Source organism: Plectropomus leopardus, chromosome 18 (genome assembly GCF_026936395.1).
Source record: "Plectropomus leopardus strain MGB_pleo_1.0 chromosome 18, ASM2693639v1, whole genome shotgun sequence".
NCBI classification, from domain to species: Eukaryota; Metazoa; Chordata; class Actinopteri; order Perciformes; family Serranidae; genus Plectropomus; species Plectropomus leopardus.
The window spans coordinates 18,291,952-18,312,624 of NC_142193.1; the positions used below are offsets into that span (position 1 = coordinate 18,291,952).

Below are 20,673 nucleotides of genomic sequence, written 5' to 3' on the forward strand. Positions count from 1 at the left end.
GGAAAGAGGCAGGCTCAAAATATAAATGTTGAGCGGGAACTTACATTTTTAAATATGATTTTGGAACACCCTCTTTACTGTGTTTTACTCACTGCAACTCCTACACAGTTGCGAGGCTTTCTCCCAAGTTTCTGGACTGCTGTCTCCCCCTGTTGGCCCCTGAGGTCCCTGTGCAGAGCAGAGAGAGAGAGACGCCTCTCATCTCAGACTAAACTGCAACAAACATTTTAGACAACTGCCCGCATGTAAAAATGCGGATCTGTCATACGAAATCAAAGTTATCAACGCTAGGAATAAATATATTTTCCCAAGTTAGAACTAGTTTTTATTTCAAAATCAACCAAACAGTGTATCACATGAATAGCTGACTATTGCACTCAGACAAGAAACTTACATTCTTCAGACTTCAAACTGCAAAGCAAGGGATTGTCAGTTTGGTGGAAAATTGTATGAATACACAAACGTGCCTATAATTTATGTAAAATTTTAAGAAAAGGAATAAAGTCTATAGAACTATAAAAACTGACATTTATTTATATACTTCTAAAAGTTCTTATAGAAAAAGACCAATTGCAATGTTGCTCATACTGATTTTGTGTGTTTAATCAAAGAAGATTCACATGTGTATTTTTTAGTCTCCCTTGATAACACTTAAATATTAAAATGATCCACATAACAATTTGTACTTAAATATTTGTAATTAAAGCCAATCAACTGATACTTCTCTCACAGTAAGTAGTATTTAACTTTAATGCATTAAATTTTAAACGTTAAATGAAACCAAAGATACTGAAGGGGGAAAACACCTTTTTCTACTCGAGCTGCATGGCTTTTCGCTGTTGTTGACTGCAAGAGTTCTTCAGAGCAGAGTCAGATTACGTCTCCGCCTCCAAAAAGTTTCCCCCAATCATTTCCTTGCCGTCAAACATAAATCCAGGCATCGCCTCCTGCGCCTGTAGACTCTTCAGCAATCCTCCAAGAGCAGACCTCTCAGTCACATGTCTCTGTAAAGGCACAGTTACAAAGCTAGGCAATAGAAAGCGATCACTTGCAATCCGCGAAATTTTAAAAAGGCGAATGAGAGTGAAAAACTTTTATTTTTGACTTCTTTTTTTTTTTTTTACTTCAAAGGATTCAACTTTTCCAGTCACGCTGTGCGCACCCACAGGCTGTCAGTGCAGTCTTTGGGCACGGCCACTTGGATTTAGAAAGAAGGATTTCTCCCCTTTTTTCCTGCGAGAAGCTGTTCTTTAATATTTTCGCATGAATCTCCTCGACCCTTACCTGAAGATGACAGAAGAACAGGAGAAGTGTCACTCTGACGCTCCCAGTCCCAGCATGTCCGAGGACTCTGCAGGCTCGCCGTGCCCGTCCGGCTCCGGTTCGGACACTGAGAACACCCGGCCGTCCGACAACCACCTCCTCCTGGGTCAAGACTACAAGAAGGAGGGCGAGGAAGAAAAGTTCCCCGTGTGTATCAGAGATGCCGTGTCCCAGGTGCTGAAGGGTTACGACTGGACGCTGGTGCCAATGCCGGTGCGCGTTAACGGCTCCAGTAAAAGCAAACCTCATGTCAAAAGACCCATGAACGCGTTCATGGTGTGGGCTCAAGCTGCACGGAGGAAGCTGGCCGATCAGTACCCGCATCTGCACAACGCGGAACTCAGCAAAACCCTGGGCAAACTTTGGAGGTAGGTTCGCTTTGCACCCTCTATCCCTTTTCCAGTGCGTTTTTACGCGCCGCTGTGCGCAGCGCAATATTTCCTCGTTGAAATGCACAACCTGCCTGCTGTTTCACGTCGCGTTTTACAGTCTGTGAATTTATTAGACAAATGCAATTCTTATTCTATTTTTATTTTTATTTTTTTTTTATATTGTGATTTTGGATACACTTCTCAAGTGCATGCATAAAGAATTGGGATGGTGTGGATTTTTTCAGCTGCTTAATTTTTTGATTGTTAATATTAAATCAATAAATGCAATAATTCAGTCAAATGCACTAATTAATCAACTGCCCCATGTGCGTGTTGTCAATTTGAATGAGTTTTCATGTAAATGACCAATTCTGTGTGATATTTTCAGATTGCTCAACGAGGTAGAGAAGCGCCCGTTTGTGGAAGAGGCCGAGCGTTTGCGAGTGCAGCACAAGAAGGACCACCCCGACTACAAATATCAGCCACGGCGGAGAAAGTCTGTCAAGAACGGGCAAAACGACCCCGAGGACGGCGAGCAAACCCACATCTCTCCTAATGCGATCTTCAAGGCGCTGCAGCAGGCCGATTCTCCAGCGTCCAGTATGGGCGAGGTGCATTCACCAGGAGAGAACTCAGGTAAGAAAATAAATAAAGAAATAATATTAGAAAATTAAGATACATAAAAAAAAACAATTTACCAAATTTATTAGTGACTTTTTGTGGCACTGTTTGATTAAAAACGAAAGACTAAGAAGAAGAAGCCTTTAGGGGCCTTGAACAGACACATGTTAATGATTGATGATTAATGATTAGTGGGTTTTACAAGCCGTCATGTAGATACACCTGTCAGTATAGTGCCAACTCTTCCTAAATCATTTACATTTATACTGGTATTTCACTTTAACACCTATGTAGGTAAATGTGATTTTAACAGTGAAGCTAACTCTGTCTTTCCTCTTACCAGGTCAGTCCCAGGGCCCACCAACACCCCCAACCACCCCCAAGACAGACCTCCCCTCCAGCAAAGCCGACCTGAAGCGTGAGGGCCGCCCCATGCAGGAGGGCACCAGCCGCCAGCTCAATATCGACTTTGGAGCTGTGGACATAAACGAGCTGAGCAGCGAGGTCATCTCCAACATTGGGAGCTTTGACGTCGATGAGTTTGATCAGTACCTGCCACCTCACAGCCACGCTGGGGTGACCGGAGCGGCTCAGGCTGGCTACACCAGCAGCTACGGCATCAGCAGCTCCTCAGTGAGCCAGGCAGCCAACGTCGGGGCCCACGCCTGGATGTCCAAACCGCAGCAGCACTCTCTGACGACCCTGGGTGGAGGAGGAGAGCAAGGCCAGCAGGGTCAACAGAGAGCCACCCAGATCAAGACAGAGCAGCTGAGCCCAAGCCACTACAGTGAGCAGCAGGGCTCGCCACAGCATGCCACCTATGGGTCCTTCAACCTGCAGCACTACAGCGCCTCGTCTTACCCCTCCATCACAAGAGCACAGTATGACTATTCAGACCACCAAAGTGGTGCCAACTCCTACTACAGCCACGCGGCGGGCCAAGGCTCCGGCCTGTACTCCACCTTCAGCTACATGAGTCCCAGCCAGAGGCCGATGTACACCCCGATCGCCGACACCACTGGGGTGCCCTCTGTGCCCCAGACCCACAGTCCGCAGCACTGGGAGCAGCAGCCCATTTACACACAGCTCTCCAGGCCCTGAGGAGGCAGCCCTCAGCACTGACTGTACAACACCCATCTCATGCACAGACTTCTTGTCCGTTGGCCTTTGTGCCACCATGACACACACCCTTCATTGCCAACAGAAAAACATGACAAGGACTTTTTTTATAGTACTGAAAATATATCTCTGGATTGGCTCACAACAGTGCCTTTTGTATTGTTTGGAATTGTGATTATATTTTTTTAGATATAATGTTTTAAAAAAAAAGCTAAATCCTCTGTGAGGACATACTGGCTATAAATATCTTAGTATGTACTGTGTATGTGTTCTTCTCTTGTCATCATCATCATCATTATCAGTGTCATCAGCATCCTCATTGTCACCATTTAAAGGTTTAACACATCTAAAGGAGCGGGTAAAAACACCCTCAGTGGCCTTTCTTCTCACTAATGTATTTTTTGTACAGAAGTAAGAAACTGTTTACTGACACTGTCGTCTTATACAGCCTACACTCTGCTTTGATTCGTTTTGTACTGTACATATTTTATTGTAATTCCCATGAGATGCAAGAATTGAGCAATGCAGGTTGGAAATAGATTTGAATTTTTGGCCATGATATGACCGTGTCATCAGTGAATTAGTCAAATCTTCTGCTTCTTGTTCTTCGCTTTAGCTCAAATTATCATGTTGGAAACGCTATAGCAGGTGTCATGCAATTCTAGGGGCCTTACTGTGTTGCTAGATGTAAAAAAAAAAGCAATGCTTGCTTTTATCTGGGTACTGCCTTGATACCATTGGTGCCTCTGGAGCCACAGTCGGGAGGCTCCATCCACTGGCACTGCAGTGTCGAAACCACAGCATAGCTCCGACTTCCTGCTTGAGGAGATGCAGGAAGTGACCTTTGACCTGATTCTCCTCAGCAGCCAGCATGTCTGAGTCTGGTCTGCTTCTGTCATTTCTACAGCCCCAATCCTTAATCCTAACCTTTTTTTTCTTAATTTATTCTTTAGCATTAATTTTATTTGAAAATAACTATTTGCAATTTATCTTTTTAATTCAGCAGCAGCTAACTGAGATGAAAAGTTTTCAGTGGACTAGTTTGCTGTCATGTGGTACAAATTTGTTTATTTATCATTTGTAAATGTTTCCGTATAAAAGTTTCTTTTATTCATGATCTAGTTATGTACAGATTACTTATAATTACATAATGAATCTTTCTCTTAAGAAAAAACAAAAAAGAAAAACTGGAAGTTTTCTCTTTTTTTTCCTTTCTAACGAATTAATGGATATGGAAGCTGCGGCTGTTTTTGTAAAGAATTTGCTGGAATCAACAGGATGCTTTTTGTTTTTGGAGAAAACAGTTGTGTTCCTCATTTTATATTCTGTATCATTAGTTCTCATCTCGTCATCTCCTTAATGCAGTTTCCGTAGGTAAACATGGCATTGTCTTAAAAGCTTATCTTTTGTATTATATTGTTTGCAATAAAAACAAAACACTGAGAAATATGTGATCATCTTGTGCCTTTAATTATAAGCATGTTTCTTGTAGTATTTGTTAGACAAACTATAGTAGGTTTATTTGTACCAGCTATGCCAGGATACCCTTTACTGGCAGAAAACCAGCAAATCTGAGGCACTATTACTGAATCTGAATCCCTTTGGAGCAGTCTTCATCTGAATCATATATTTAGAAAACAACATAAATCACTTTTTAAAAAAAAAAAAGTGACACAGATCAGAGGCAGTTTGTCGGCAGTTACCTTAGGTTAACATTAGACCAGTGTGAAGTGGACAAAAAATCGTTATGTTACAGTTGTGGTACTGGGAGCAGTGGTTTTGCTTTCTGGCTTCTCAGACCATGAGGTCACAAGTCCGTTATTACCACAGCCTATTGAGAACACGTATGTCCACACCCCTCTCCCCTGCCTGTCTACACAACTGCCTAAAGAAACAAACTAGACACTGAATATTGTTTATTCATTACTGGCCAAGTAATATAGGAATAGAGCTGACCTTAATAAATCAGTGACAGTGTAAACACAATCAGGTAGTATAGCTTTGTGTTGAAATTTGAGGCGCATTCACAGATGACGTCTCTTTCCTCGCATCAACTCAACTGAACCTTTCTCTGCCACCCACCACCGCATCTCACCTCACTGTGATGACTGGACAGTTTTTTTCATTTATATTTATTTTTTAATTTTTTTAAGTTCCCTCAACTCATCGTACAACAGATCACACTATTTGCAACTTCATAAAAATGGAAATATGATTATAGCATTGTATCCAAAAAGTCAAGTCAAGATTTACTTATTAAAGCGAAATTGGTATAAAAAGGAGATAAATTGCATTTAAATACAGTTTTGAAGAACCAAAGAGAAGCACACTCTACCTCATTGTCATATTTTCACCGGCTCGAGTCTGTGTCACTTCCTCTCAGCATTTCTTGATGAGTTCCCCTGAAATAGAGAAGCAGACTTCTATTTTTCATGGCAAATGTTTCACCAATGTGTAAAGCAGAATAAAGGAAAGACTCCTATCATACTAATTTATTTATACATGTTAATTGCCTGGTTAACATAGAATACAGACATTGATTGCAAAGTTATATTTAAAAAATACTGTTTAAAATGAATGTTTTTGTAGGTTAAAGTCTAAAATACATTTTCAGTGCATTTCTAGGGTTTCAAAATGATAAAAGTGATGCCGTGTAACATTTCTTTTGTATGCCATTGTATCGGTATAATGACAAAATCCCTAGATAAGACATAAGACACTTCATTGTCACTGTAGATGTACAATGAAATTATGCTTGGTTACTTGGTAACAGCTATACATAAACAAAATAAAACATTAAATTAAAGCTAAATTCAAAACAGTAAGACAAGATTGAAGGTAAAACTACAGATAATCACAAGATAAAACAATGACCAATAACTCTAAGCATAAAAAATAATACTGATAAATTATAGTGTGTCTTAAATATCAATAAATAAATGGCAGCTGCTGGTTTAAAATGCATTGTGGCTCAAATTATTGCATTATATGTATTTATCAACCTGCTATGGGGTCGGAAAACAGTTGCTAAGGCGTAGCAATTGGAAATGACACCATTATGATACATAATACCACATGGAATTCACTGAATAATGACATGCGTCACTATTACTATATATAGTGCAAATTCAGATTTAAACATGGTATCCACAGTGTACTTTATTACTTAAAATCCTGGTACTATCAATGATGTGGTGCAGATAAAACAATAAAATGTCTGATGTTTACTACGCTCCACTTTGTCTTTTGTTTTCTCTTCTTCGAAATCTTCTTTGGTAACTTTGCTTCAAACTGCTGCTGCTAGGAACCCACCGCTGATTAAAACAGTATTGGGTTATATAAACTAGCAAAAAAAAGAAAGAAAGGAAATCAAAACATATGAATATGCAAGACAGCGTCCTACTGCAGGATTGACTCTGCCGTGTCTGGTTAAATATGAGGGCTGACATCTTCCCCTGTGACAGTGAGGAGCAGAACGAGTGTGTGAAGCCCAGCTCCCACAGAGAGCCCCCCTGAGGCTCATCCATCACTGGATCTCCAGCGGCTCAGACCTGGAGTGAGGCAGCAGGGCCTCAGGGCCCAACAGGGCAAAGGGAGGCCAGTTAGTGGTGGCTCAGGGGAGAGCAGAAACTTTTATTGTCTTGTGTTAATGAATAACATGATATTAAGATGCTGGATCTCTACATCTTTTCAGAGTAACGGAAAATAGGAAAAACAGCACAGCCTGTCAGAAAATTGATTTGAAGGGAATTATGAAGCACTTTTAACACAAACATTGACGTTACAGTTGTTAGGAGGAGTTCTTAATGTAAATGAAATCGTGCCTGACTCAAACCACTGGCAACAGTCATCATCACAATGTCCTGATGCTGTCTGAGCTGGCTCCAGCAGATGCATAGTAACTTAGTACTCAGGACATGATTGGCTCCTGATGGAAGATGTTGCCTTTGAGTTACTCTGGAGCCAAAATTTCAGTTCAGCAAAACATGGAAAAAAGTCAACTTTGGTAAACACAGGTCCATGTTCCTCCAGCTCCAGACAATGACCAGAACATTTGTGCTCAATTGTTTCATTCTCAGGTTGTTGGCAGCATAGGCTACATGTGTGGGAAAATGGGAAAAGTTTACATTTCTGAGTCCAGCTCTTCGAAAACCAATCATGAGCTCAGATAAACTCAAATTGGGTGATCATATTATCACTTTCGGGAAATAATTAGTCTAATGAATAATAAGAGCTGCTTTAGCCTAACAGTATTTGTACATGACCCCTTCCACAAGGAGCCTAAATTAGCTTGTCTGTTTTACTTGTGTTTTTTAAACAGAAAATAAGTGTTTACACATTTGCTTCCCCTTATAGGAATGACAGAAAGGGGAAAAAGTACCAAAATAAAGTCAGAGAAGAGACGTTTGCTGTGTGTGAAATACGGTTAAATTACTTGAAGCAACTGCTGTGGTCAATAAAAAACATAGAGCAGTGATAGGTGCTTTCATCGTGTTTCATCAGAATAGTGTGTCATATGCGTCACCCAATCAGGAAATGACATCAGGATTGAGGCTTTCCCTGTGTGAGACCACGGTGACTCATTTGTTGGGCTTTTCGGTGGACACAGACTGCCTTGCCCAGTAGCAGCCCAAACATAATGATAAACTTAATATGTTCCACACAGCAACCTGTCAAGAGACATAATAATTATCATAGTATGAATTTTAACTTGAAATTTACTAGAAATTTCAAAGCAACTGTGTAATAGAGAACCCCAAAAATTAGTCCTAAAACCTGGAAATCCATATTTTAGCACCTCCGGTTCCCTCGTCTCAAATTCAGTTTTTTCTTTTTAATAGTTTTTCTGTTAGAGGCTTATACTAGTTAACACTAGCTTAAAAGACTTTCACGTTTTGTTCTGTGACATAAAGTATGTGAGCAAATACCCAGCTTGCAAACTTTGAAGATTTTATGTCTTAAACGACAGTTGCTAACAGGAGACTAAATGAGACTACAGAATGTCATACAGCCAAACTTGGCTTTGCAGTCTCGTAGTGGTGGCGACGCAGTCATAGTGTAGTTTTATCCTCGCAAAAGCTTTTTACTTCTGGTGACTGCATTTAGGTTTCAAAACTCCTGACTCTTGTGTTCTTACATTTATGAAGATTATCTTGCTGAACAAAACATGTAAGTTTCATAAACGTTTGTCTGCCACAGAGTTTATTTTCTGTCAAGATCTAAAATCCAAATTCCATAGGCTTTTTGATGAGGGAAACAGAGCGCTGTTAGCTTCTGGCTTGGCCTACAGAAAAACATCATACCTGTGGCACTCTATATCAGATATTCAGAGTCTAGGAAATACACACTGCGAGCCATTACTGTATATTCTAATTCTAAAAAAAAATAAAGCATCATCTCTAAAGCGTGTGCTCCAGCCTCCTGACCTCAGCTCAGAACATCTTGGCAGTTGCAGAGTGACCCAGCTATAGGGAGTGGATCGGGGCCTTGTTCCCCTCTGAACAGCAGGAGTGCCCTGATGAATGTTTCCGAGAAGGATCGGAAACAAGACCAAATTTTTCTTTCTTTTTTTTTTCAGACAGGCCTTTCCATGGGCAATTTTCCCAGGACGACCCCATTATTATTCCACAGAGACGTCTGCCCCCTCCGAACCCTATGGGTGGTCTTTCTGAAGGCAAAAGGAAGAGGAAAAGAAAAGGAAAAGGGGAAGAAAAAAAATCTGGTGATACACCCGCAGAGACTGGACAACAATAAAATGCACAACAAAGTAAAATAGGACGAAAGAAGATGAAAAGGCAAACATTGACTGCATGGTGTGTTTGTGTTGCTGTTACTGTATTTCAAGAAAAACTGTTTGTAATATGGTCTAATCAAGGCAAATATGAACATGAAATCATATCCAGATATGTGTTTGTATTTTAAACATAATGTCATATGACTTATAACCAGTTTACTGCATTATCTTTGCCACTTTTGACCTTTCCTCTGTTTAGATTACCCACAGGGACAGTCTGAATTAACCCACACAGAGTTGCTTTTAAATTGTCCAGTCCATAAAATCCTTTCTTAAACCAATAACAAACATTGAGTGGAGGCAACCTTTGCTAAATCACCGAGCAAGACAAGCTGACCACAAGGCGGTCTCCATGGAAGCTACACCCTCAGCTGAAAAACTACTATGTGCTGATTCAAGTCGGGAGCAAAGGCAGGGCACATTTCCTCCATCCTGAAGCGTATTGATTATTGTATACATTAAATCAGAAAAGTTACCTGAACAACAGCCATCAGAGTCAACTCACTCCTGGGGAATGATATTTATTTAAGTTTACAATCCCCTCTTGCCACCGTTTGATTTCGCTCCCTGTTTGAGTAGACTTAGGAAGTGAGACTTTGCCCCGCAGCCATCCATCTTGCGCTGGGCCCATGAGGACATCGGCCTGTGCCAAGAGGCCGAGCTGGGCCAGCCTACTGGAACCCTTGGTGAGCTCCCTGCCTTTGTCTGAGGATGTGGAAGAAACCTGGCACCGGCCCGAGGTCAGCGTCACAAAATTATATTACCATAATCCCATTAAGTGTGTCTGAGGCCTCATGAGCTCCAGCTCAGACTGGGAGGAAGGTAGGTGAGGGCTGGCAGTGGGTGGCTGGAGGACTCAGTCAGTGAATGTTACGAGATGGTAGCACTTTAAATGTGTATATTTTAGCCTATATTTTTGGCAAACAATAGCATAAACTCATGTATTAGTGCACGCCTCAGTTGAAGCCTGTGTTTTATCATGTGCAACCTATTTTCTGTGGCACAAATTGACTGTTAAAAAAAAAAGAAGCGAATAAATGTGCCAAAAAGTAAGACAACTCCATAATTGAAGCCAGGAGCTGAACAAGATGATGGATCAAGTGGGTTTGTCTATAAGCTTTACATAATCAAGGTTTCTCATCCTTATCTTTATTATCCCTCATCCTTCAGAAAAGGATTCACTCCAATAATAATGAGATTTTCCATCCATCTACACATTTGTTTCCAATTAAGACACTGGCAGAAACGTTTGGGCCGTCCAACCAACCACGGATACAGTAGTTTGTCTTTGCTAATTCCCTTGTCTACAGCACATATCGTTTTACGGCACAAAATGCCCACTGGGCACAGATTGTTTGAGGGGATGCAAATCGACATGAGCAAAAGCGATACTATTGTCAGGGGCATGGGAGCTGAATGTAAGCCATGCTTTGGCAGTTGATCCTTGAGGCATAACCATAGCTGTAAAATATATAGAGAGATTATCTGATGTGTAACGCAGGAATGTAGCCTAGTTTCTGTTCATTCGTTGTTTTAGTATGTTATTTTAAAAGTGTGCCATGAATCAAATAATATCCCTTCTTTTACAGAAACAACTAACATTACCTATTCATTCCCAGCAAGTCGACACTTAATTCCCCAAATTCACTTTGTCAGAAACAATCATCAGCATCTAATCAAGTGTCAGAAGAGAACCATGGAGAACTAACGTTATGTTATTGAGTGCCAGAAGGAAAAATTAAACCAAAGATAATTTTGTTTTTGTATAAACAACACATTCTTGTCCCAGCTCGTCAAAAATCGCCACTTGGTCAGTATCTTTCAGGGCTATATGTGATGCGTTAGGCATCCTCCCACGTCTGTTGCTGACATCCCAAGACTGTGTCAATTTACATTTGTTAAATGCATTGTATCCTTTCAAATACAGGGTGCTTCTGTTTTCACAGGAAATGTACCTACAGTATTTGACAAGTTCCCAATGAGAACAGGCTGCTACAGCTGTAAGGTTGTCCCCCCCAAAAAAAACCTTCAGTCAAAAATTACAGATGGAGAAACTTTCATTCTCGTTTGGCATTTTAAGTTGCACAAAGAAAAATAATGTGAGGCTAATACAAACATAGTTATCGAGGTAGTATTTAGTTAATGTTAGCTTAACAGCTATTTGGGCAAACTTTTAAACATTTTTTTTAACAAATACATAAAATTTTTAAAAGGCATTAATGATTTTGGTAACTTAATATATTATTACTCTGTTAAAATGGCATTATATTTGGTGAAGCGCATATTATGACTTGTAAAGGACTCCAATCTCTCACAAGTTTAGGACTTAGGACTTGACAAGGAACTTGCCAGTCTTGATTTGGGACTTGGGTGCAAAGTCTTGGGACTTGCAAAAATGACTTTGTCACACTTCTTTGTAGTCTTAGTTATTTTAAGATTTGTGAAGCTACTGAACTGCAAACAATGCATATGTGTGTGTGTCTTTTCAGGAGAGCAGAGGTAGATGCTATTTTCTCGCGGTGACTAAAGTGAGTCAAGCCGCATAATTGTCAGCAGCCATTTCTTTACTAACAGGACCCAGTTTCTCAAACATACCTCCCCTATGTTTGTCCATTCCATCTACTGGACAACCAGTGAGACTTAAGCCCTTGTCCAAATAAGTTAATACCTCAACTAACATGTAAAAGTAAAGTTCAGGGCCAGATGCAGATTCCTGAGAGACAGACGGTGCCTAACCTGGCAGTAAACCAATTAATTACACACACAGAGTGACTCAGTTTGTCATGGAGACATAAAGTGACACACACACACACACACACACACACACACTCACACAGGCAGGCTTTCTCTCTCACAGACTCACACACACTAGAGGAAATGAAGACTTGTTTTTGTTTAGCTTTCAAAGTAAAATGTCTCTATTTCAAAATTCTGCCACCCTCCACTTTGCTCTTTGTGTTAATCTGTTAGTTTATATGTGTGTGTGTTTCCTCTGCTCTCTGCTTCTCACTCTCTTTCCTTTGCTGAACCCCCGCCCCAGCATGTGTTCTGATATGGTTCGTCTCTGCTGCCTTTTTCCTTTGGGAGAGGAGCTTAGTGAAATATGGGCAGAATGCCTTACGGTCAATGGGGTCTTCACTGGTCTCATTTCCTCCATGCAGAGCTCTGTCAGAGAGCGCTAAGCAGACCCCCCAGGCCTGATGTTGACAGCACAGGAGGAAGCACACAGTATAGAGTTCCCTTAAAATTAAAGCAAATATCAACTCGGTGTAATAAACAGAAGCTGTAACTCAATTTGAGTTAAAAGGCTAATAAGACAAGAGTGTCTTGTGATTCATCGCTTCAGGTTTGCTGTGTGGATTACTGCGGCAAGACAGCTGGCTGCTCACACAACTGGGTGACAAAATAAGCTGCGAGTTGAATGTGCACTGGCTTTGAAACAAAAGCTAATATCTGGGGAATATTCGCAATAATTCGAAATTGAATTTGCCAGAAAGAGAACATAATCATGTGCTCCCATTCTACAACTTTCCCAAAGTTATGCGCGCAGCCTCTTTAGTGCATTAATTGGTAGCAGTTCTGGGATGGGGGTTGGGCAGGGCTCGGGTTTGTTCTGCTGTGTGCCCCTATTATTTTCTCCACAGGCAGTTTAGTGCTTTCCAACTACCTCTGAAGCATCAGCAGTTTTGGCCTCATCATGTGCAGAAGGGAACACTTTGAAATGAGGTGCAGGGAGACTCTCTGCAGGAAGCTTTTATGCAACTCTAATTTTAGAGAACAGTTGTTTTTACGGATGCCCATTCCTCTCAGACAGTTTTATCTGTTTGAGCATGCCTCTTTTGTCCGGCAACATTTATTGCAGTTCCAGCTCACAGACTCAAATTTGGCCGCTGGATTTCTCACAAAAATTAAATCTTTTTCAGTGCCCTTCTTTCTACCAGCGGCTTAGAAAACATGGAATTAGCATCATGTCCCAGAGTGCCTTGCAGCAGCAGCTGTGGAGAACAGGTGTGTGTGGTGAGCACATGGTGAGGGTGATGAGGTCTGCCACATGTTAAATACATAAAACACAAGATCAGAGCCCAACTAGTGCAGAGAGAGACAGAAAGAGATGCTTACCCCTACTGGACCTATGTTTTTGTGTCTCCGTTACATTATAAGAGTGGAGGAAATTGGCCAATACATCTGGAGGAAGAGAGTGGAAAAAGACAAAAAAAATAGATGCCAGTTAAGTGTCTTTTTGACGTGGACTAGATGAAGGAGAAATTTGAATCTCTCACTTTAGGGCAGGATAACACAGTGGGATTTCAATAAATGAGTGAGTGCTGTGCCCAAGCACAGAGCCAAAGCTGCCAGACGGTACATCCAGGCCTCCCTCTCTTTCTCTGTCTCTCCCTCTCTCTGCCTTTTTCTCAAGTCACTTTCTGTAACTTGCTGTGAAATTCCAAGGAGACGTCAGGAAGAGAAGAATCGGGAGGCAGACATTTGGTTTTTACACGCACCAAAGCCAACTTCTCAAATGTGAGACTGCATGTTTTAACGATTATTTTTCACACAGGAGAAATTTAGAAATTTGATTTCTTCTTCTTGTGTCTGTTGTATTTTTACCCTCCAGTAAAAAGACAAATGTTATCAGTGTTAGGTTTAACCCTATGCAGATGACAGGGAGAGCCTTGGTATATCAAACTGCAGAAGATCACATATTGGTTGCCATGGTAATAAAGCCTGCTGGCGCTCTTGGGCCTCAATGGCTCATTGGCCAATTGCAAGTCAGATGAAGCTCCAAGCCCTGGGAAAAATCATGCCCTCTCCTGATTTATGATAGCTGTGAAAACTTCAAAATTCTCTCCCAGACGTGTCAACAAACATCACAGCGCAGGCTCAGCTATGTGTGTGCTCATGTGCAAAGATCCAACGGGCCTGTTTGACACCTTGTTAAGGTTTTCCTCTCCTTCCTCCTGCCCTCTCTACCCTTGCACATCCATGCCTTTGTGGCCCTTTGAGCTTTGGGCACTGACCCCAAAACTGTGAGGATCACCCAAAGGAGCCTCCTAACCACCACAACAATCTGACAACATTAGGCCTCCAGATTGTTTTTATTTCCTAAAGGTTTCCCCGTGAACCTCAGTTTAAAGCTTATCTTTACTGTTGTACAGCCGACTGATACGTTACCAGTGTTTCAGCTGCACTCTGGCTTTACCGCTATTAGTGGCTCTAATGATAGATAATAGATGCAACTTCATCACCACAGAATAACAAACTTCTATGACTAGGCAAGAACTGGAAAACAAAACTAATATCTGTACAGCAGTGTTGAGCTTACACACAATAATATTACTTTTCCCAGTAACAAGTTTTGTAACAAATTACTAATACAATTTCAGTGATAATATTTAACTTACCCCCAAACCATATAACTTGTTACAATCCAACTACTGATATAAAATCCAACAATCAATCACATGCCCGTATTCATTTTTGTAATCATTGCACATGGACATCACAAAGCAGCAAGCTAGCTTGGAAGATGGAATCTGCAGGAGCTGGATATATTCCCGTTACACGAACATTGTTGTTCCAAAAGTCTGGAAGTAGCTGGGAGTTTTAAGTTGATAATAATATTACTTTTGAAAAGGGTAACGAGTAATCAGTAATTGCACTTTTTCAGAAATGAGCAAAACACTGCTTTATAGTTGCAAATCATTTTTAAGTCTCCATTGGTTATACATCTGATAATTCAGGGGTCTATTAACCTCGACATTACAGGTTTTATGTCCTACCTAGACCTTGACAAAAGTCCAAAGGACCTGTGTCCCTGTGTCTAATCTGCCAAAGTACTCCACAATAACCATGAGAACAGACTCTCCTGTAAGATCCAGGAATGCACTGTTGCATATCAATGACCCACATCAACAGAGAAAGACAGAGAGAGAGACAACAAAAAGAGAGGATAAAAGGGCCCCTTCCTAACACAGTCACACACACACACACAAACACACTACAAACACACAGAGGCAGGCAAGTCCGTGAAATATGACAGCCCCACGGTGAAGAAGGTGGGGGTGAGGGAAGCCATATTGTAACAATCTTATTCTGTGGTCATTAATCGTATCCTGCTGTTCCAGCCTCCCCGACCGTGTGCGCTGAGCGTATGTCAAACACATTTCCCCTCTCTCGGTGGGCGCACTCCCAGCCAGCTCTAATGCTGCACAAAGACACAAACCCTGAGAGCTCCTGAAGGCAGACAGGCCAGATAATCTCCCCCTCGGACTCCAGCGCCAAGTCCAGAGCCAGCCATAAAGACACGGAGAGACACAGGCCCACAGGGAATGTCCTCTAGCCTGGCTGCTGATGCTACCACGCTACGTTCTCAACAAACGCCCCTACAAATCAATATATTGTGAATGAAAAGGGGATATTCCAACAAACCTCTTTATCTCTGTCCCTGCTGGCGTCATGTCTAAAAGTTGTGAAATGCTACTGTTTAAATGCACATTGCCTGACTGTTGATTTTTTACCACATGGCTTTCCATAAGTGGGTTCCAAATAACAGTGCAGATGGCTTAGTTCAAATATCCGTCCTAGGTAGGCTTATATGATCAGTACAAAGGGACACTTTAATGTGACACGTGGTTGGAATGGAGTACAAAAGTAATCATTTGAGATACACTTCTGTTATACAACTGATTGCAGTTTCAGTATTCCGCAGTAATCCGAAAATCTGTCCATTGATAAACACAGACAATTTCTGGGCAGCTATGGGTATTTGGCAGCAGACAAGTGGTCTTCCCTCTCGTCCTTTTTATCCATCTCTCCCTCCATACTGCCTGTCATGCTCCCTCTTTCCCCCTCCTGCTGTGAGCTGCCTCATTAGGGAAGTGATAATATAACCCCTCTGTTTCATCAAGCGTTGCCATTTGTCATTATGACTGACAAGTGCCGAGGTGGGCCAACTGAGTGACAGGAAGTACGGCCTCCCATTGGCCCTGTAACTAGTTTTATCTATCATCCTACCTTTCTCTCGCTTTTCTACTAAACAATGCCTTGGCGCATAAAGCAACGTAGCTTTAGAAATGATAAAAAGCCACTGTCACTGTGAATGCTTTCAAATATAAATACATAAAAAGTATTGCTATTATCAGTCACTCTCTATGTCCATATTGTAAGCGGGTCTACATATGTCTCAAAATGCAACCAAGGACTGTTGCCAGAAACCTGAGAAGTCTCTTGACAAGTGGAGTCTCCAGAGCAATGGAAAATCAGTCAGAAATGCCATCAATCATGGCACAGGAGATTGGTTGAAAGATGTGCTTTACACTAACAGTCTGGTCGGAGATCCTGACAAGATAATAGGTTGTGAAGCTGTCAAAATGGTTTGATTAAGGAGATGTATCTATCATAAATCAAAGCGTTTCCAGACAGCGCTGCTACTGTAAGTGATATATTGGTATCACTACTGTTGCTATTAAAAGAAAAAGTGCCTTTTATTGCTTTGAAAGTGGGTCATTGTGCATTTTATCTTAACAGAAAACCTGGTCTTCTGTGACATCCCCAGCTTTACACCACTTTGAATCAGCTGCCTCTCTTGTCTCAGGAGCTACCTAAAGAAAGCAAAGCAGAAAGTCAAGGCCAGATCAGCAGTCCTAGGGGGCAACAAAGAATGCGAAGGACAAACATTACAATCATGGCAGAGAGAAAATGATAATCTGAATGTGGCAGCAACAAGTAGATGCACAACGAACACTCCTTGCATAAAGACACACTTAAAATGATCAAATTAATTTGCCTCTGGTCAAGGGGCGAGTGTAAGGAGCTGAAGATGCCTTGACAGAACCCTTGACCTGTGGGTCTTAGTTGGGGTGGGTGCCTGTCAGTGGGGACAGGAGGGGGGGGGTGATTGATTGGGTCCCTGTCAGCAGGCTCAGCTGGACATCCTAGAAAGATCTCCCCATCCATCAGATCACCCAGACCCAGGAGGAGCTGCTTCCAGATGGGCAGCATTGTTCCTGGGCCACCATGGCGGACGTCTGGAAGACTTTGCAAGACCCAAAATAGTACTGACAGCAGCCACAGTCAGCCCAAAAAAACCTCTGCATCTGTGCCTGTGTGTCTACACGCTTCGGAAGACGTGGCAGTCACCCAACCTAATCGATAGCACACACCAGATAGGACTTACAGAAACAATAGCTGTCATTACAATCACTAACCATTGCTCAGTGATCATCTGTGGAGTGGAGATAAGGGGTTGCAGTGATGGTGCGCTGGCAGCGATCGCTGTGTCTAGTGTCTAGTGAGGCGTAACATGGAGACTTAATTGTGGTGCAAGGCCTAATTGCATGGTCAGGACAGGGGGTAATGAGTTAATCCCAAACCAGTCATCCATGATGAGGAGAAGCAAGTCCTCAGCACAGTAATTACACTGCTGCTCATTAACCTCTAAGCTTTAGGACACGGGAGAGTACTTTGTGTTAGACTTTTGATCATCTTTAGAAAAGGTTTGATAACAGGTTGAGCATTTGTTTGCACTGGGCTTGGGATTAAGCAACAGTCCTCATAGCATCCACCAGCCAACCCAGGGAGGCCAGAAGTTCAGTCAGTGATTTGGACGACCAGGAGTGCTTGCCAGGTTGCAAGCCCCGCTGACAGATTTGAATGTATTTTCTAGGAAGAGCTATTCGGGAGAAGAGGACCAGGGAGATATTTAGGGGAATGGGTGGGGATATATGTGATCCCATGGCCCCACTATGACAGGCGTCACGCCACCCTCCACGTAATGATCTCTTCCATATGGACCCAGGAATGGTCAGTCTGTGTTTACACGAGTTGATCCCCAAAACGTGTCCCGAGACTCATTCTCTGGCACTGCAGCCCGGGAGGAGAGCAGACGAAAGACGCTTGGGCAATCAAGACACCCCCTACCGAAGGTCCATTAACGCAGACTGCACAGTGGCACCAAGCAGAGCAGCAACCTGCCAAAAACACCGCCCAGCTCCACATGCACTCATACATATATACTTAAACACACACCAAGCACTGTTAAAGATTACACCCATCATATTTTCATAATTGTTGGAGGCACCTGAAGTCAAGGCCAAGTCAACACATTTCGCCTGGCAGCTTATGAAAAGGGCCATTTATGTGGAATGCATATCAAAAGCATTTCATCTGTGTTTGCTTCAGAAAATTGAAGAAAATATTACGGTGTCGCATTTAGATGGCATCCTTAAAGGATCTGAGCTTCTTTGTCAACCTTGGACTGAAGAAGGTGTCGAATGATTTTAACAAGGTGGAAGTCTCAAGTCTCTTAAGTTTCACTGCCAAACTAAATCCTGGCAGCTGAAATTAAGACTGGTACTGGTCATTGCAACAGTACTTACAACCTCACGCGCTGAAATAAATTGTGAAATGTGGAACAGTTTTGGACAGTTTGGTCCTTTGCAGCCAGTATACTTTTGCATTAAAGGTATAGTTCACAATTTTTTTAAGTGGGGTTGTATTGGATACTTATCCATAGTGAGTGTACTACATATAGTCAGCGGGTACGCTACCAGTTTGGAAAAGCAGGCAGAAGTCCACCATGGAAGTTAGGCAATATACTGCTGTGGATGGGGGGCAGCAACAAAATATATTTTTCATTACCTAAAAAAATCTTTAACGGTTAAAATGTATGGTATTTTGAGAATATTTTTACTGCTTTACCTTACTGTTGGACAGCGATTTCTGACAGGGAAGCTATTAACGGCCTCACTTCCCCATCTATGCTCCCATCAAAGCAACCAGACTCCATTGACAGAAACACAAGTGTTTCACTAAGCTCACTGCACATGGGAGCTGCTTGTCTACCAATGCTTAAATTAGTTGTTTTGTGTTGATGTGAGACTTTGGTATAACCCTTGATTTCACCAAAGTCACACAATAACACATACAAACCAACTGTTTGAGACAGCGGTAGACAAGCAGCTCCTGTGTTTAGCGATGCTAAATGACTGTTTTTGTCAATACAGTCTGGCTTTCAATAGAGCGATATAACGACTACATTTTCCCATAGAAATCACTGTCTGACGAACAAAAGCAGTAAAAATACTCTCAATATAGCGTGCATTAAACTGGTTATTTTAGGTGGCTAAAATATATTTGTAACTGACCCCTCTACAGCAGTAGATTGCTTAGCTTTCATGTCAGACTCCAGCTTTCTTCTCCAAAGTGGGGGAGTACCGACTGACATCTGCTGTATGTAACCCACCCTCTATGGATAGGTATTCCATACAACCCGACTTCAGTAACTCTGAACTATTCCTTGAAGCAGTCTTGGTGATTGACAATAGTGATATGAAACAATCCCACGGCGTCAGAGAAATCAAATCATTTCTCTTGTGCACCATCTATAGGTTCATCAGCATAAAAAGATGTCTCCCTGATAGCCTCTCCTCTATTCAAAACACCAATTCACCCTCAGAGTATAAACCCCTCTGTGGATGTTTGGAGAAGGGGGCTCTCCCCATAGTCTACTTAAATAACCACTTCCCCTGGAATGAAAACAGATCCATTATAGGACACTGGTATCTCCTCTCCTACTGGGGCACCTCTCTCAATCCTGACTGAGTTCAGGGTCTGGGCTTAGCGATGGGCGCTGCGATGGCGGAAAGCTGCCCCTTCTCTGTTGACTCAGAGCTGGAAGTGAGTAAGCTGAACTCAGGCCTTGTCTCACTAGGGACCAGCCGCACCCCGCTAATGACATCCAGCCTCTGACATTCTTAAAAAGTCTCTGGTTATTAAGGAAAACAAACAAGGACATCAGACTCACTCACTCTGTGTGCTAACAAATACCGTCCCCAGGCAATGCTGTAGATTGCTGGTGCAACTCTATAGTCCCATGCTGAAAATCGAATCAGGTTATGGTGACTTGGAATGCACAGCAAGACCAGCATTTATCCTGTGAAGTGAATGGAGGAGACAGACGTAGATTTGATAGCACGCAGAGGGTGTGCAGGAAGGGAGTGTGCGTACCTGGCTTAGAGACTCAAATTTTCCAGCTACTATACTGGGAGGAGCAAAGAAAAAAATGCACACATTTGCAGTCTGAAATGATGTGTCCTCATTGCAAGGGGTTTTCGTGGTTGGATGTTGTTCTCATCCCATTGGAGGGAGCTCTTCCACCCCCTCCACCTGCCCTCAAATCCCCTTTCTCCCCTCCCTCCCCCATCTTGCCACACATCATTGCCCTGCTAAACGCTGACAATTGGTGACAAATGGACTGCACTGCACACTGTGCGTCAGTTGCCCCGGGAGACGGTGGCGGACTCGGGGCAGGGAAGGAGAGCAGAGCGGAGGAAGGGAGCGGGGAGTCCTTGCAGCAGCAAGGCGCCTGGCACAGGTGGCTGAAAATCAATACAGATCCGGCCTCTGATTGGGCCTGACAGCACAAGAGCAGTGGAGTGTGGGAAT

General features: G+C 42.3%; 1 protein-coding gene and 1 long non-coding RNA gene across 2 annotated transcripts in view; one reads left to right on the forward strand and one right to left on the reverse strand.

Annotated features, from left to right (window-relative positions):
• LOC121956116 (uncharacterized) overlaps positions 1-1,422 on the reverse strand; it is an 80,481-nt gene extending 79,059 nt beyond the window's left edge. The window contains exons 1-3 of the long non-coding RNA XR_015779622.1: positions 1,285-1,422; positions 807-1,004; positions 93-168 (exon numbers count right to left, since the gene is read on the reverse strand). This is a non-coding gene — a long non-coding RNA (uncharacterized LOC121956116). The remainder of the gene's footprint in view (positions 1-92; positions 169-806; positions 1,005-1,284) is intronic.
• Positions 949-4,883, forward strand: LOC121956204 (transcription factor Sox-9-B-like). The gene is made up of 3 exons (XM_042504339.2): positions 949-1,691; positions 2,083-2,330; positions 2,659-4,883. Exons 1-3 carry the CDS (start codon positions 1,264-1,266, stop codon positions 3,414-3,416), a joined length of 1,434 nt encoding a protein of 477 aa, XP_042360273.1. The 5' UTR covers positions 949-1,263; the 3' UTR covers positions 3,417-4,883.
• The last annotated feature ends 15,790 nt before the right edge of the window (positions 4,884-20,673 follow it).